This window comes from Pyrus communis, chromosome 5, assembly GCF_041283825.1.
Source record: "Pyrus communis isolate YQ-2024b chromosome 5, ASM4128382v1, whole genome shotgun sequence".
Lineage (NCBI taxonomy): Eukaryota > Viridiplantae > Streptophyta > Magnoliopsida > Rosales > Rosaceae > Pyrus > Pyrus communis.
Window position 1 is genome coordinate 33,413,716 of NC_142569.1, and position 17,399 is coordinate 33,431,114.

The window sequence follows — 17,399 nt, forward strand, 5'->3', positions numbered from 1 at the left end:
CCCCTCAGTTTTGCTTGAAATTACAATCTCATACATCTTTGAAACAATGATAAAATTGTAGTAGTGAACTTTCAACTTTAATCCAATTAGAGCAATGATCCTATCAACTAAAAATTTATGAACATCGGTCTTTTAACTTATCAAAATGTTAGTTATGGTCTTTTTTGTCAATTTCGTCAAAATCTCGTCAAGACGAGTCATACTAGAAGAACCATTGATACAATTAGATAAAAATTGAAACACCATTTCTATAACTTTACCAATTCGAAAGATGTTTTTCTTAGAAATTACTGTTTTAATTATTTTATATGATTTTATATTATTATTGGATATTATTTAAATGTTTTCTAATTCGATATTTTAAATATTTTATAATTTTATTTTGTGGCCCGTGGGGCCCACACCCCACTTCCTTTCCTTCCCCGTGTCAATTCTCTTCCTGTTCACTCGGGAACTCTGTGGAACACTCTCCCTCATCTCTCTAGCTCCTCCGTCTGCAACAACAACAACAACGACCCGAGGCACCACCTCGCCTCGCCCCTCCGGCGAGCTTCACCGCCATTAACAACCATCACTGTCTACCCTGCACCTCCCCGTTCCCCTCGTCCCGCTCTCTCTCCTCTGTGCTCGAGGCACAGCTGCAGCAATGGCAGCCACCATCGCCATACATCCCGGCGAGATTTCACGGTGCTCCGACATGGGTAAGCCTCGGGATGCTTAAGATTCTTTAATTTTCGTCATGGTGGTTTAATTATAACCTAGAGATTGCGATTTAAACGTCGGATTTGCACAGGAACAGAGAAAGCAAGAAACTCAGTTTTCCGGCGAGGGTCGAACGGCTTTTGAGCCGTTTTTCGGCCACTTCCCGGCCACGGAAGGGCCAAACATTGGTATATTTCTACTCCTCTCCTCCTTAGCTTCAATTTGGTATATAATATGTCTAGGTTTTGATAGGTTTTGGGGTTGATCGGAGCTCGGGGAGCTCCGGCGTTCTTCTTCGTGGAGTCCTTTTAACTAAATTTACAACGGACCCGTTAGTGATAGAATGGTCAAATTCACTTACCTTGCGATCTTTGACATCTACCTAACAATTTGAATGGCACACGCACTACAAATAATGGAAAGCTTTCCAAATTGAAATTCATGACCCCTTCAATGAGTGCCTAGGAGCTAATGGCATTGAACAGGACATGGAAATAAGCATATTAATTTTCAATTCCTTGAATCAATGTTGTATGACCAGGATGGATAGAAGGTTTGGCATCTCGATTGAACTTTACGGGCATGTTTGATACGCATGATCGATTTGGCTCGGACTAATTGTAGGGAACGGTTTGAATTGGTTTGGCTTGGACTGATTGTAGGGAACGGTTTGAATTGGTTTGGCTTGGACTAATTGTAGGGAATTGTTTGATACGCAAGTTCGATTTTGATAGCAGATGAAAGCCAGACGCTGAAGCTAAAAGCAAGATTCATCATCGTTGTGAGGTTTCCTGTCCTTGTGTCTCAAGGTAGGGGTTTGGATTGGTTCTATTGAGGTCCGTCATTTTGGTCCTCATCCGTTTGGTTCAAGCTGAGATTGGTGTTGCATGTGCAGAACAGTTTGTAATAGCATTATCTCCTTCAACCTTCGTAATTACAAGATAATTCACAATCAAAGATATCCGAGTATGCAACAAATTAAAATCAATCACATTTGGGGATCCCATCATTTGGTCGGTTCGAATTGTAATGAGGGCTTCTTCCCCCATTGTGAAAGTACTAAACTTGATCTATCAAATTGAAACAACGAAAATTGCGCTCATTTCCGGTAGCTTCGGGTTGGCAATTAGTTGATTTGCTAAAGTGGTACCAAGCAAACCATGCAATGAGTATTTGCGTGAACAAGGAAACCTTAAGACACCCAATTCAATACCCAACTGATAATCCAAAACAATCTAAAGAAATATCGTCTCATGAAATTGTCGGTGTTGTTTTCACTCTCAACATCTCCCTAAATCTCTGAGACTCTCACATTTTTCGTAACTGTAATCATTAACTTACCCCATAAACACTTGAGAAATCTCAAGACTCATTCATTTCATGACAAAGAAAGACTTCTTTCACATCTACAAAAAAACCGTAAGGCAAATATGAAATAGCAAATATAAACTCCATTAATCTTTTCTTTTCTTTTCCGTTTTTCACACAAACTCAAATAATCTCAATCAACTCAAATCTGAAAACTAGAATTGAGAGAGAACCCGACAATCTTTACCTTGATTGAATTACCAATAGTGATAGTTAAATCCATCACTCTAAAGCAAATACAGATACAACTACAGTCATTAATATACAGGGAAATCGGGAGATGCATTGCATTCTAATACACCCGAAAATTACACTACTTTCTTCAAGCGTTCTAATTCTACCGCTTAATGCACACAACATATCGGGAATTCAATATAGCTCACATACCACATGCAGGAGCAGAGCAAACTGCTTCTTCCTCGGCTCCAGCGTCCGCGAACTCGTGGTGTTCTCTGCATCCAATGCCGCAATCTCCTTCTCCAAATCGGATATGATCTTGAGCGTCTCGGACCTCGGCGGCTGGGTAGCAATCAATTTCCTGATCGACTCACACTCCTCCTTATGCCGTCTTTCGATCTTACTATCCTCGAGCTGCTTCTTCAGCATCTCAATGTCAGTCTTCGCTTGCACAATCTGCCGGTTAATCTCCTCCCTCAGCTCATCGAAATTGTGCTTCTCCCGGAGATTCGCATCCACGACCGCCTTGCTCTTTAGGAGCGGAATCTCGAACGTGTTGGAGGAAAGCTTTGGCGAGCTTGTCGCAGTCGGCGAAGTTGTCATCGTTCTTGTCGAGCTCGACGAACAGGGATGTAAACTTCTTCTGGAGCTTCTTCAACGGCGGTTCGCCTCTCGTGGTTGTGGTCCGAGTGAGAAGTCTGTGTTTGATGATGACGTCATCTTCGAGCGGTCCGAACGCGTAGTTCGCCGCCACGGCCTCTCCTCGCCCTGAAGCTTTTCTTCCTTTCGCCAGCATCGGAACTGACCACAGATTATGAGTCCGGAGGAAATTCGATTTCGAATTTGACAAACCCTAATCTAATCTCCAGAAAGAAAAATCCCGTTCATAGCGGAGGATCCAGCTTCTGTTTGTGGAATCCAACGGCAAAGGAAGATGTTTGTTGGGTTTGCTCGAGGTTGATTGGACGGTCGGATGAGCTTCACGTCAGAACACCGCTACACCGGATCAAGAATGTTTATTTTGTTAAAAGGGCTTTATATTATATTTGGGACAGAAACCACATTTGTCACTAAAAACCAGAAGCATTTATATTCCTATTTTAATTCAAGAGACGAGAACCAAATTCTAGAGGGAAAGAAGAAAAAAGTGGCAAACCAGAAAAGGACTCGGCCTTACAATAAATATCCTGCAGGTTCCAACAAGTAGAACTGTTATATAATTCGCTTGTTACGTAATTTTCTGCATACTGTCAAAGTTCTAAAAGACGCTAAAAGTTTATCGGGCAGCTAGTTGGGGCCTAACACCTAAGCAAGGTTTAAGCGGATTTTTAATTTTATATAACATAAAAATATAAATGTCTACTTATACATAGAAAAAATACATAATTATATTGTGCATAAATTGCAAAATAAAATGACATATATATATATATATACTATAAAGTATTAAAACATATTGAAAACATAGAAACAAACAATTATTTAATGACTATTCATCCAAGTATTTAACAAGTATCTTACAAATACTGAAATAATACAATGCAAAATGAAAATTATATATTTTCTATCTAAGTAAGTGTTGCGACCAAAGCGTGGTGCCTAGATGAGTCTAGATGAGTGCCTAGATAAGTCTAGACGGGTTAGGTGGGTGCCGTGGAGATTAGGTGGGCGGCTAGGCAGGTTTATGTGACCTTTCTTAATTTTTCAAACGCCTTGAGATTAATCGGGATGGTGGTCAGCCGCTTATGGTGTAGGCGGTTCTAGACAGATTTTTAGAACAGTGCATACTGCAATGTCGAAAATAGTTTGAGAACTCTGAGTTTGAGCATTGACAGAAAAGGTTGTATACCAAAAAATTTAAAGTCTCCACGGAGAAAAATGCTAAAGCACGAAAACACCATGAACGCATCATATTTCCAAGAGCTAAAGGAAAAGATTTAGAGGATCTTCTATTGTCCACATTGTTTCGCATACTTCTAATAACATAGATGATTTTCTCTCTCAGTGGCTTTAGTTTCGTGATCCAATAAAATACTGCGTAAGGATTCTGTCAATGAATTTCTGTTTGTTAAAGGAAGCTGCTTTATTTTGGACACCAGAACGAGTTAACAGGTAATGAGGCAGAGGTTTACTGAAATTCAATACAGGACTAATTGCAACTAGGAGGTTTTCTGAGAAAGCATATTACCCTTTATAAAGCACTTCTTTTGGAGAAACTGGATGATTAAATTGGCACAAGACGATTAGTCGTATTTCAAGCTCTTGGTAAGTGATTCCTTAGCAGAGACTGATGAGCTTCCACTTGATCCTGCACCACCAAAATGTTCAGTTGTTTGCTTCATATTAAGGGCACTTTGCACGTCTGCCGATTTGGGGAGAGCACAATGAGGGTCGTCCATAGGCTCGTAAAGGGAAATGCTATTGTAGAGGGTGTTGAGGTCTTCTGCATCTTGTTCGTACACCGTGCGCACCCCACACTTCTTCAACTTCAAACACTTGGTTTCCGTTCCCGAACAAAAGGTCTTGAATGAAAACTCAAATTCATCGAAGTAACCTTTCCAATAATTATTAGGATCACGACGTTTAAAAGAAAGATAGAGTAACCAAAGGTGATCTGACTGAACCTTGCCAGCTTTATGATAATAAACCCCATTCACAAGCAAAGAGGTGTTCATCAATCCGTCTACTATCGAAAGACATTTAATTCCGCATGCATGACATTCACAATCAAGTTCAAGGGCAGCTGGGTTTTGAGGTCCAAAAACAGCGCATAAAGCAAAACCCATCAACTTGCCTTTAGTTGGATGTACATCATCATGCACCATTACAACTAACGAATCTCCCACTCTTTGATTATCGAACCATTCTGGCATTTCACTTCCTGGAGCTACAATATTGAAACTGTGGACGACGAAAGGAGGGGTTCCCTGTAACATAGAAACAATTATATTAATGAAAACAAGTTGAGAGAGAGAGAGAGAGAGAGAGAGAGAGAGAGAGAGTACCTGAAGGAATTGATGTAACATCAAAAATATCATGTTATTCTTCCCTTCATTGCCAATCAATCTGTAGCAATTTATTGCTCTTAAAAAAAACCACCTTAATCTACTTATATTTGGTGAATGTGGCAACAAATTTAAGCAAGTACAGTCGTCAGTTGTTACAGTTAATTCTTCATTTGATGGGAGGTCTGGTAATTCTTGAAGACTTTTGCAACTCTTCAAGTTCAAAAACTTGAGATTATCAAGCCACCTAATGCTTGCAGGAAGGCTAACGAAATCATTACCCCGAAGATTTAAGTCCTCTAGAGAGGACAAACAACCGATATCATCTGGGATTGCTCCTTCAACAAGATTGCAGTCGCTTAGATCTAGTTTACTCAAAGAAAACAAATAATCTGAAGAAGTCAAAACCAAACCCATACGGTCAGGGTTTTTGGTTGAAAATAAGGAAAACTGGAGGAACAAATGCCACAATTTAGGCGGAGGCCCTTTACATCCACGTAGAGATAGTACTTTGAGACTCTTCATACGAAAGAGAGATGATGGTGGCTCTCTTATCGCAGTTCCACTCAAATCAAGCTCCTCCAAGCACTCCATTTCCTCCCAATTTTCCGGAATTGTGTCAAGTTTTGAGCATCCAGACACGCTGAGATTTTTAAGAGACTTCAGACTACAAATGGCAGTATGAAGACATAACAGACTTTTACAATCTTTGAGATCCAACGAAATAAGCCCAATCAGATGATCAATCGAAGAAGGTATTTCCTGAATAGCAGTCCCATCTAAAGAAAGAATCCTTAAATTTTTCATGTTTCCCCCGAATTCAGGAATCATTTTCAGTTTTGAGCAGCCAGAAAGAATAAAAACTTCAAGAGATTCCATTTCTAGCACACTTGGAAGACTCTCAATACCATTACAGTTTCTAAAATTCAAAACTTTAAGGCTTTTAAGAACTGCAAGGGATAGGTGAATCTCATCTAAATTCGTACAAGATTCAAGCACCAGACGCTCAAGATTTCGAACACCTGTAAAATCTGGGGTCGCGATCAAGTTTTGAGAGTAACTAAGATCGATATGTTTCAAGCAGGACATGTACTGTACAAAACATAAAAGATGATAAATCATTAGCTTGAAAATACAAATAAACAACAAATTGTATAATGGCTTTTTATCAAATCTCTTACCTTTATTCCACTCCAAAGCCGATCAATTTTGCTACGATGCAGACTAAGTTCTGAAAGTTCATCAGGTTGAAAAGTTGGTGGGAGGGATTTTGAAGGATACCGACTCCAATCAAGCACTCTCAATGCATTCGAAAGATATTCGGGGCCAACAGAAAGGTTCAAATTATGGAGTTGGAGAAACTTTAGTTTACTTATCTTAGTGAAGCTTTCAGGATTCCACTGAACTTGTTCTAATTCAGGCAAGCGTAAGACAATGCCTTCAATTGCTTCTGTTCCCTAATAAACAAGAAGAAAGGGAAGGTTAATTTCATAAGCAAGTTTTATACATATTCAAACAAATTTGGCTGCTATCCAGAATGCATATTTCTCATACTTACCGTATTGTTCATGAATACGTCAAATATGTCCTTATGAAGCCACAACCTACTACCGGGCTCTTCTCGTCGAACAATTTCCCATCCCATTTCTTGTGTCAAATCATGCATCATCACATACCCATCCAAAATACTTAAAAGAGATTTCTCAATGAGAACATCTATCACAATGCGACCACTTAAGCCACAATTTTCTAGTATTTCAGTTACTCGTTCCTTGTCATTCCCAATATGGAAACATGCAACATCAAGAAAAACTCTCTTCTCAATCTTATCAAGGCCATCATAACTTATTTTCAGAGTTTCAAAAATTTCTGCGTTAGGAGCTTTCTTTAGCTTATCCAGCGCACTAGTCCAGGCATCTCTCTCTCTTTTATACAAAGATGATCCCAGGACCAAAAGAGCTAAGGGATGACCTCTAGCATAATTAACGAAACACTTACACAGCTCCACATAATCTTCTTCTGGCTGATCTGTTTTGAAGGCTTTCAAACTAAAGAGATGAAGAGCTTGATCATCATTCAGTCCCAAAACCTCATATCTTTTAACTATACCATGCTCGATTAGCAAACGCTCATCTCTTGTTGTGACGATGATTCTGCTTCCCGGACCAAACCAATCCACCTTTCCAGCCAATATTTCTAGCTGGTTCAATTTATCAACATCATCAAGAATGAGAAGGACCTTTCTATTAGATAAAAGGTTCTTCGTCATAGTACTTCCACTATATACATCCCAAACTTGTGTGGTTTTTTCCTCCAAAATCAGGGAAAGAAGTTGATTTTGTAGGTGGGCTAAACCAAATTTCGAAGAACGCTCTCTGATATTTGCAATAAAGCAACTAACTTCAAAATGATGGGAAAATCTCTCATAATATAGTCTAGCAAGTGTTGTCTTGCCGATCCCACCCATCCCCCATATCGCTGTAAAGCAAGCAATATTTCTAGTATATGCAAGGCTGCCTATGACGCTCAGTCTAGAATCAAGTCCGACTAAGTTCTCTGTTGAGTCTGAGAGTGTGAGTAGGATGCACCTTTTTCCATACGACTTCGACAACCTCTTTAATAAGCTCAGCTTCAAACCTTCAAGAAATCAAAAGTAGATAAAATAATCAGCAAAGGAGGTAAAAGGAACACAACATCCGAGTAGATATTGCTCATGTTAACTTTCTTACCTATCGCTTGAAGGCCACCCAACAAGATTACTCACGGTCCTCAAAATGTATCTCCATCTATCCAGCATGAATTTGTTTATCTTAATGTCTTCTTCATGCTTTCTGAAGGCTTCCGCAAAAGTGCCCCTTTGATGTCGTACATCAGAGGGATCGACGTTGTAAAATATTGGAAGAATTGCCTTCCTCGCTCGCATGGATTCGAAAATCGTTGAAAGTTCATCTAAGCACCAAGTTGAAGAGGCATAGTTTGGCCAAAAAAACAATGATAGCATACTGAGATTCTTTGATTGCTCTATGAAGCTCAGGAGAGATACTTGTCCCCTTTTCAAGTCTTTGGTCATCCTTGAAAGCTTTGATTGCACGCCACTGTAATTTATCATAGAGATGGTCTATGAAACTCTTGCGGATGTCTTCACCCCTGAAACTTAAAAACACATCATATCTCCATCTGCGAGCTGCAGGAACAGATGCGGAGGTACTCCATCGGTCCTTCCTCTCTATTATTTCCTCCAGAAATTAACTACCGAGTCACTGACAACTTCTTTTTCGTTTTCCTTTAAACGAAGAAACACCAAACCAATCAACATCAAAAGGGCGGTAGAGACAGGTTAGCGTCGGGTAAGGGACGAAGAAACACCAAACCAATCAACATAAAAAGGGCGGTAGAGACGGGTTAGCTTCGGGTAAGGGATGAGGAAATTTCCAGTTGGTTTAGGTGCGTCAGGTCAGAAACTGAAATAGGAGAGAGGTTTTTTTTACTTTTGCTAGTCAGGTGGAACAGATTCAACGTATCAAAGCACATGCTGCCAATTCTTTTTTCTTCTTTAATTTATGGGTGGTTTAGGCACTTTAGATGAAAACTGAAATAAGAGAGAAAGAGGTTTTTATAACTTTTGTTAGTCAGATTGGACAGATTCAACACATCAAAGTATATGCTGCTAATTATTTTTTCTTCTTTATTTTATGGATATATTGCATTACCCTCTTAGATTGCGTGAAATTACAATCTCATTTAACAATTTTAAAATATTGAGAAAATTGTGACAATATATCCTTAACTTTAATTCAATTGTAGAAAACATTAGCTATAGTATTTTTCGTCAATTTCGTCAGAATTCCGTCAAGATGAGTCATGCTGAAAGAACTTTTGATACAATTGGATAAAAGTTGAGGGGTCATTTCTACAATTTTTCTCATTTGGTTTTTCATATTTGCCCTTAATTCAATCTTACATGTGTGACACGTAACTCATTTTGACGGAAGTTCAAAGGGATTTGACGAAAATGATCGTAGCTACACGTTTCAATGAGTTAAGGGACAATTGGTCATATATTTTTAGGTGAGGGAACATTGCTCTAATTGAGTTAAAGTTGATGGACTATTTTTATAATTTACTCTAAAACATTTCAATCACATACATTTAGTTATTATTTTATTTCAATTTCGTACAACCGTTAAAACATCTGTTAAGTTAGTCTTTAAGTAATTACGTGGCAATAGTAGCTTCCATATTTGTGCTGACGCAATTGCCAACTTGTGTTACATAGCCAAACAACTACTAAAAAAAATGTGGGTAAATTACATTTTTCCCCTTCAAGTTTGTGTTCAATTGCAACCTCATATAACATCTTTAAACATTTCAATCTCATCCATTTACCTATTATTTCATTTCAATGTTATACATTCCCCTTAATTTCTGTTAGATTCTTTGTTATCTGCCTATGTGAACGTCGTGTGCCCTCAAGAGAGAACTCAAAAAAAGCTTGCAACTTCAGGAAATGCCGAAAAAAAAAAATGGAAGAAGAAGAGAGAAGCCAGAACAGCTTCGGTGTTCATCAGCTGAAGAACGCCACGAGGATCTTAGTAAACTTTTTTAATTCAATTTTTCAGAATTGACGTCGAAGAAAGACTTGCTGAAAAGTTGTTTGAGAAGGAGAGTTGGGCTCATTGTATAATTAAAAATTATTTGATTTGTTTTGAATCACGCGACACAATTTGTGAGGCCAATGACAAACTTCCTATTAACAAATAACAAAGAAACTAATAGAAATTGAGGCAAATGTGTGATATTAAAATAAAATAGTAAGTAAATATATAAAATTAAAATATTTCAAAGATGTATAAGTTTGGAATTGAAATACTTTAATATGTACGAGATTGTAAATGAACACAAACATGAAGGGCAAGGTGTTGTATGGGATGCGTAGGGGCTTCCAACAGTTAACTCCTCCAAGCTGATTTTGATATTATTGATTTGTCAGTGTATTAGGTTGATTGAATTTGATTTTGAAGCTTGGGAAGAGAATTGGTTCTCAAAGTTTGATTTTCATGTGTTTGGTTTTTGGTTTAGTCAATTCTTCGCTGAAAAGTTGTATTCCGTTGAGCTACGATTTTTTGTACGTTGGTTTTATCGATTTAATCTTTGGTACGTGAACATCTTTCTAATGTTTTCAATGTAAATATTATTAATCTTCTATCATAATGAGCAATTTTTTACATCATTCAAACATAATCTTTCTTACAATATTTTATTCTGCAGCAACGTTCGGGTAACCTTTTCTAGTTATCTATTCTAAAGTTGACGAGGGATTTGACTGTAGCTTAGCTACAGTTAAAACGATTGGCTCTCGATTTTGCTTTATTTAAATCAACACCATCATATCTCTGGCTGGGTTGGAAGGTAATTATCAAAAGTTAGGAGAGTAATTTTGCTCGTAGGGTTTGGGATGGATTGGGTGGCTTAGCGCAAAGAGAGGGAGATGGAGAGCGAAACGGTGTTGTCATTCGGTGAGGGTTTCGGGGATGGGAGGCCATGCCGCCTCTGATATAGAGATAGAGAGAGAGGGTGAGGGAGACAGGGCGACAGAGAGAGGGAGACTGAGGAGTAGGGATCACTGCTACTGATCATGCTTAAATTGTTAAATGCACACTCTCTCTCTTCCTAAAAGTTGTGTTTAATTTTTGGTTTAGTCAATTCTTTGCCGAAAAGTTGTATTCTGTTGAGCTAGGATTTTTTGTACGTCGGCTTTATCGATTTAATCTTTAGTACCTGAACATCTTTTGAATGTTTTCAATGTAAATATTATTAATCTTATATCACAATGAGCAATCTTTTATATTTTTCAAACATAATATTTCTTACAATTCTTTATCTCGCAGTAACTCGCGGGTAGCATGGGTTGCATTTTTTAGTTATTACTTTAGTCTAAAGAAGCTGGCAAAATTGCACTGTAGAAATGAACAGTGTTTTCGAACACATTTCAGTTTATTTACAAGCTTGCCACTAGGGTGAAGGCGGCTGGGTTAGTTCGTTTTAGGCTGTGTTTGCTGGGTTTACCTCAATTGTTGATGTGCCCGGCCCTTTGGGTGTTCAAATGATGGGAATGCCCATCTAGGGTTAAGATCGGACGGTCCGGATTAAAAGTTTGGAGGGTACTTTTGTTATCTTAATTGTCGGGACTGATTGGGATCGATGGTGAGGGGATTGTAGGACAGACAGGAGGCATGCCGCCTCTGAGATAAAGATGGAGAGAGAAGGAGACCGCGAGAACGACGGTCTCGCCTCCATCCTATCCTCCTCTCGCTGCCGTCTCCCTTCTCTCGCCTCCGTCGTCTTACTCCTCCTTTCTCTGTCTCTAGAATCGTTCGATCTATTCGAAGAGGATCGAGAGTTCTGAAATAGTGTTTCGATAGGTAAGGGGTTATGCGTGTGCGGTCGTGCTTGATGATCGTGCAAGCCAGCGATTCTGCTTCTACGACATAGCCTCGACTCTGCTTCCATCTCCATTTTCTCTCCTCGCCTTTTCTCTCAGAAATCACCAACGAGCTCAAAAACCACCAAGCCCTTAGAAATCTCTTCAATTCTCTCTCTCAGAAACTACGAAGCACAACGACCTCTAGCTGAAAAACCGTGAATTTGGTCCCAATTCGAAGGAAATTTTAAGCCCAGAAAAGCCTTGGTTTCCGGGTGAGTTCTCCGGCCGATTTGGAGTAGGTAATTTTGTGATTTGTAGTTTATTTTGGGAAATGATTGACGGATTTGCAGTTCATTTTACCATTTCCAGAATATTTGTAATTTATTTTGGGGGTTTACACTAAAATTGAGGAAGCACATATGAACGCAAAGGCTCGAGGATATACGACAACTTGGATATGATAGGGTACAAGCTATGATTTGTGCAAATTTATTTATTTATTTGTTTTTTCCTTTCATTTTAGTGGTTTTTTTTTTACTGTTTAGTTTTTGGGTTTTGTCTAATTTTTGTGCTCTGCTTTATAGATTGTTCTCTTTGGAAGCTTTTTTCCAGTCTTGAGCTTCTTCTTGCCTGGTGCCTTCTCATTGAGTATTGGAGCATTAAAACACAGGTGTGTGTGTGTTTTGTCAACGTAAGAGGAGAACGACATAAGAACATCTGTCTTTGTATTTATTTTTACTTTTTCTAACCCATCAATTTCTTTTGAGTCAACGAAATAGTCCCAACTTGCAACTTATGTTGTGAAGTATTATTGTCTGAAAAATTAAGTATGTATGTATATGTTATGTGTGTGGTGTTAGTCCCTCTGAGTCATTTATGTATATGTAGACATATGTGTGTGTGTGTGGAATGCAACATATCGGATTTAGGTTATACCGTCCATAGTTTTATTGTCTGTTGTTCTCTGCGCTATACCATTTCTATGCAGGCTCTGAAACTTATTCATGAGCTTTATAAGCACTTTCCATAATTTTAGCTGTCTGTTTTGGGTTCTTTTTCATTAGGTCTGTATTGGGTTCTTTTTCATTAGGTCATTAGCTATTGATTAATGGAGAAACGAGGACCATGCCACTGATTTTGGGTTCTTTTTCTAATCTTCTGATTTTGGGGTTTTGCAGGGAGTGCTGATGTTTTCTGGGATTTTTTGGTCCTTGCAGGATTTTGGGTCTTTGAAATGGGTACGTGTTATTTTTAACGGTTCGGTTCTTGCGTGTTCCGTTCTTTTTTCCTTTGTGATTCTCATTTTTCAGTGTTGGGTGATGGAAATTTGTAAAAATAGTTGTAATTCTTTTTTGAGAAAGTTGGCATTTTGTTATATTTTCTATTTAATCCCAAATGTAAGACTGTAAAATAATTGAAATGATGGTTTTCTAAAAACTCCTCTTAATTTTTTTTTTCTGGGATTTAAAAGCATCTTTTCCCGATTGGTTACAAGGGTTATGTTCTCTTCATTTGGTTCACCTAATTTTGATTATTTATAAGTTTTGTCTTTTAAGTTTTGTCTTCAGTGGTGTAATGAGAGATTTCTGTTGGCCTTTCGGATCTCGGCATGGGAAAGTTCACTTATTTGTCTAATTAGTATGCGTTCGATTCTTTATTTAATTGTTCTGTTTGCGTTCGGGTGTGATGGTCTAAATTTTATATGTTTGGAATTATCCACTTAACACCAATTTGTTACATTCAGGTCTCCACCCCACATTTCACAAGTTCAAATTCCATTGAAGTCGATTCTGCAGATTGTGTCTGCAATTAGATCAGAGATCAACCGCTCTTTTGTATTCTGCGGAAGATTGCTTTTGGGAATGATCTGAAGCAGTTCCTCTATATATGTTTAATCTCTGTATGTTTATTGCCATGTAGCTCTGTCTTTTCTAATTGATGGTGTTCATGTTACACTGTGATTCATGATGATGATTTAATTGTTTCTCGATTTGTAATTGTTTGTGAATAATGTGGCATATATGAATTGCAATATGTATTTGTATGAAAGGGATGGCATATCATTTTGCTGACTTAATTGTTTATGTTTTTCATATTTGCGAATGGTGTTATGATCGGTTAGGTGATTCCTGACCTGTGACTTTGTTTGGAGCTCAAATTTTTTGAGCATTACATTGGATTGTTATGCACTTGGTTTGATGTTGTTTTGGTCGACAATGCAGGGATAGGAGAAACAAAGAGGATGACACTTATAACTGCCCCTCCCCATTGGCCATCTTCAAATTTGGATCACAAGAAGGGAGCAACATAGGTGAGAAACAAATTTCTTTGTCTACATTGCAAGAATTTGCAGTTTGCAACTTTCATTGGTTATTATATTTGATTGAGTTGAACTTGGATTTCTGGATTTTGACTTTTTCGTTTGTTTCTCTGTTGCAGAGTTGGCTTCATTTCATTCCAGTGACTCTCTAAATAGGTCCAACAGCTCACTAAATAGGTAATTGTCTTATATCCAGCGATCTATTACCGGTTGAACAATTAATTGGCCATATATCTTGGATTTGCAGCGTTTTCGTTTTGGAAACGTGGGAGACTTTATGAATATCCCTTATATATTTATTGTACAAAATATTAGTTCGCTTACACTTTAATTCTATTCATGGTTGTGGTGTCTTTTTAGGGTAAATGGTTTATATTGAAGTATATTGATACTGCAATTTAATTTTATTCAATAACACTTTTAGTTATTTCTGCTCAAATTTTGGTATCTAGAAACGCATTTAGCCTTACCAAAGCATTCCCAGACACACTCCTTAAGTTGATCAATCATTTGTTCTGTTCAACATGGCAAGTTGTTCTTTAATATGTATGTGTATTTGTTAAAAAATCTCTGAAGTGATTTCACTGCTTAATATGGGATTAAGGTTACATTTTTCTTATAATAAAAATCTCTGTATGCCACCCGGACGCTTCCCTTTCAAAGATTCTTTCTTTCCAATATTTAGGGATTATAAACTGATTTCTCTGCTTAATTGCCGTACTTTCATTGCACGCAGATATTCTGGTATACCCACGAAGCATAAATTTAACGGTTTACAGAAACTTATAATTGTTCCGTCCTAAATGTCTTCCTTTATTCTTGATGGCATGCTACTTGCTCGACCCTCTCTTGCATCAATTGTGTCACCTAAAATTAAAATGAAATGAAATAGTTTTCCTACATGCTTAATGTTGTGAATTCTGGTGATGTTAGAAATTTAGTGATTGTTGCCTCTCTATAATATATTTGTACTCATGTTTCTTTAACAGACGCGCAGTTCAAAAGAACTGGTTGCTGCAAGACGTGTATAATTTCATTTAAAAAAAAAAAAAAAACTGTTTTGGTTGCTGGTGGTGGTTTATCTGTATTTGATTGGTAATTTCAACATTTGATGATTCAATAATATTCTGAACTTCCATTTCTGTTGTTAGAAGATAACGTCTCCATCTCGATTCTGCATGATCAAAATGTATGTTTGGCTAAGACAATCATGTTTTACAGGTAGAGAGGAAGCTGCGATTAGAAACAATGTTGAGTGAAATTTAAGTCTTCATTTGACAAAAAAAAAAAAAAAAAAACTTTGATTCAGATATCTATATTTGTTGTTTTATTCATTTGACAAGTCGTTGTTTGATTGGTTTTTGCTTTCCTCCACTTTTTAACTCATATTCGTTAATCTACTTATTTTATTTGGGTGATAAGTTCACTCTTTTAATCTTGCTAAAGGAAGATATAGGGTGTGGTTTTGTTAATGGTGGTGGATGATTTGGATGAAAGTATGTATCTTGAGGATTTTTTTGCTTGCAGTTGTTTAGGCCAACACTGAAGAAGTTTTGTGGAATGAGATTCTTATCAGATTCTTATACCAAATTGTTTCTCCGTTTATGGCAGGTAATAAACGTGGTCCAACCAGTAGCTGATAAAATGTCATTGTATATATGCTTTTGTCGATTTCTGCTACGATAATGAGGGAATCCAAAGGATCGAGGCCAATCAATCTGAGGTTTGTACCACTCTATCCCTCTCTCTTTTTGTGAATTTCTTGAAATTGCCGTTGCACGTTCTGATTCTTGCCGTGTTTGGGAGCGGAGAAAGCTCTAGATTAGCTTTGATCACTTTAATTTTTTCTTATTTAGTTCAGCACAGTCGGACTACATAATCCTACTGTTGGGCTATTTCTAGGGACGTTTATGTTTACTTTTGTTAGTTTGTTGACAGTTTGGTATGTCTATCATATTGATGGAACTAAATTGTGAGTTAATTATGGTTTAGGTTGTTGAATTTTGAATTCGAAATTCCCTTTGGAAACTGTCACAAGTGATGTGTTTGTTGTGGCTACAAGAATCAAAAGCGAGTGAAAGGTAAAGCTTCTCTCCAAACATTCATCGCTAGCAATTCCAACCAGAGCGAAGTATATCTCTCCTCTTGCTTTCTCTCTACGATGTTCTATCCCAATTTCTCTCAGACAGTATGGGTTTTGGTTTGCTTTCTTGGATTAGATTTGTATATATTCCATTGCATCTCAGTTTTCTCTGATTTAATAGCATAATCTGGCTCTTGGTATTCTAACTTTGATTTCTTTGCATCAAAATTGTATCTGGCTCTTGGTTTTCTTGATCTAATTTTTTTTATTTCTATGATTAGATAAATTTAGGAAAAAATTTCTATTAGTATATGATTATTCAATTCTGATATATCATTTTCCTCCATTTGACGTGATTTTGGATTATTAGGACTCAGGCTTGCCTTCCGCGTTTTTGTTGAAAAAAAAGGCTTTTAGCTGAGTAATTTACTAATTTGATTTGTTGATGTGATTTCCACGTACTCTGAATTCAAATAGAAATGCAAGGATATATTAGACTTTTAGTGTTTTCAGGCATTCACGTGTTTGCTTATCATAGATGATGTATTTCTATAGTGCACTAATATTTGTTTTAAAAAAATTAATTAGTTTTTCCTCCCTGATATTTGCTAAGGTGCTTCTCAAGACGACGTTGGAACGTGCAGGTGATGAGGATTCAGGGGATGAGGAGGAAATGGCAAAGGAGGAGGACCAAAATGCGTTCTCTGTTAGGATAATTGGTGCCCTGAATACCTCAAGGCGACGTTGGAACGTGCAGGTGATGAGGATTCAGGGGATGAGGAGGAAATGGCAAAGGAGGAGGACCAAAACACGTTCTCTGTTAGGATAATTGGTGCCCTGAATACTAGAAAGTCTGCGCTCACCACTCATTAATTATATGGTTTGTTCCGTTGGTTTTTATGGTTTAAAGATGTTTAATTTGATGGTGTTTTTGATAAATTGTTGAAAATATTGTTAGTTTAGTTATTGAGTGGATTGAGTTTGGTTTATGCTTTTGGTATTAAGTAGTTTTTTCATATCCCTGAACTCCTTTTCAGGTAGAGAAACGTGAGTTCTCTAAAGTATTTAAGTGAGTGTCAATTAGTGAGTATTTTGTTCGAATATCTGTCTGAACAAAAATTTCTTTGGAATGAAATAAATGAAACAACTTTTGAGACTCCCACATGAGATGTGTATTGGTTCTTAAAGTATAAGACCATAAGTTACATTTTCATTCCCATTTACAGAAATATAACTTGCAAAATTAGTTAAATGTATCAAATGACTAGCATGTGAATTTGTGTATAGTTAAAAATAATCTTATCCTTAAGGATTATTGAT

The 17,399-nt window shown here is 37.4% G+C and overlaps 2 protein-coding genes and 1 pseudogene across 3 annotated transcripts in view; 1 reads left to right on the forward strand and 2 right to left on the reverse strand.

Moving 5' to 3' along the window:
• Window positions 1–17,399, forward strand: part of LOC137724403 (uncharacterized) — a 35,812-nt gene that overhangs the window by 13,462 nt on the left and 4,951 nt on the right. The window lies entirely within an intron of this gene.
• Window positions 2,232–3,689, reverse strand: LOC148697187 (THO complex subunit 7A pseudogene; annotated as a pseudogene).
• LOC148697186 (disease resistance protein Roq1-like) lies at window positions 2,232–8,825 on the reverse strand. 2 transcript variants are annotated; one of them, XM_088695031.1, is made up of 6 exons: window positions 7,982–8,824; window positions 6,811–7,889; window positions 6,434–6,709; window positions 5,253–6,344; window positions 4,436–5,174; window positions 2,232–3,243 (listed from the first exon to the last, which is right to left on the reverse strand). In XM_088695031.1, exons 2-5 carry the CDS (start codon window positions 7,717–7,719, stop codon window positions 4,491–4,493), a joined length of 2,961 nt encoding a protein of 986 aa, XP_088551157.1. In that variant the 5' UTR covers window positions 7,720–7,889; window positions 7,982–8,824; the 3' UTR covers window positions 2,232–3,243; window positions 4,436–4,490. The 2 variants fall into 2 exon arrangements, with proteins under 2 accessions (XP_088551157.1, XP_088551156.1); XM_088695030.1 differs by having other exon boundaries at window positions 4,436–6,344; window positions 7,982–8,825.

What these genes read in the sequence shown, in the direction of transcription:
- LOC148697186 (XM_088695030.1), bottom strand. Translation starts at nt 7,719, where the DNA reads ATGGGTGGGATCGGCAAGACAACACTTGCTAGACTATATTATGAGAGA. An exon ending in ACGTATTCATGAACAATACG is followed by an intron (nt 6,710 to 6,810) that starts GTAAGTATGAGA and finishes CTTGTTTATTAG; the next exon opens with GGAACAGAAGCAATTGAAGG. An exon ending in GGCTTTGGAGTGGAATAAAG is followed by an intron (nt 6,345 to 6,433) that starts GTAAGAGATTTG and finishes TGTTTTGTACAG; the next exon opens with TACATGTCCTGCTTGAAACA.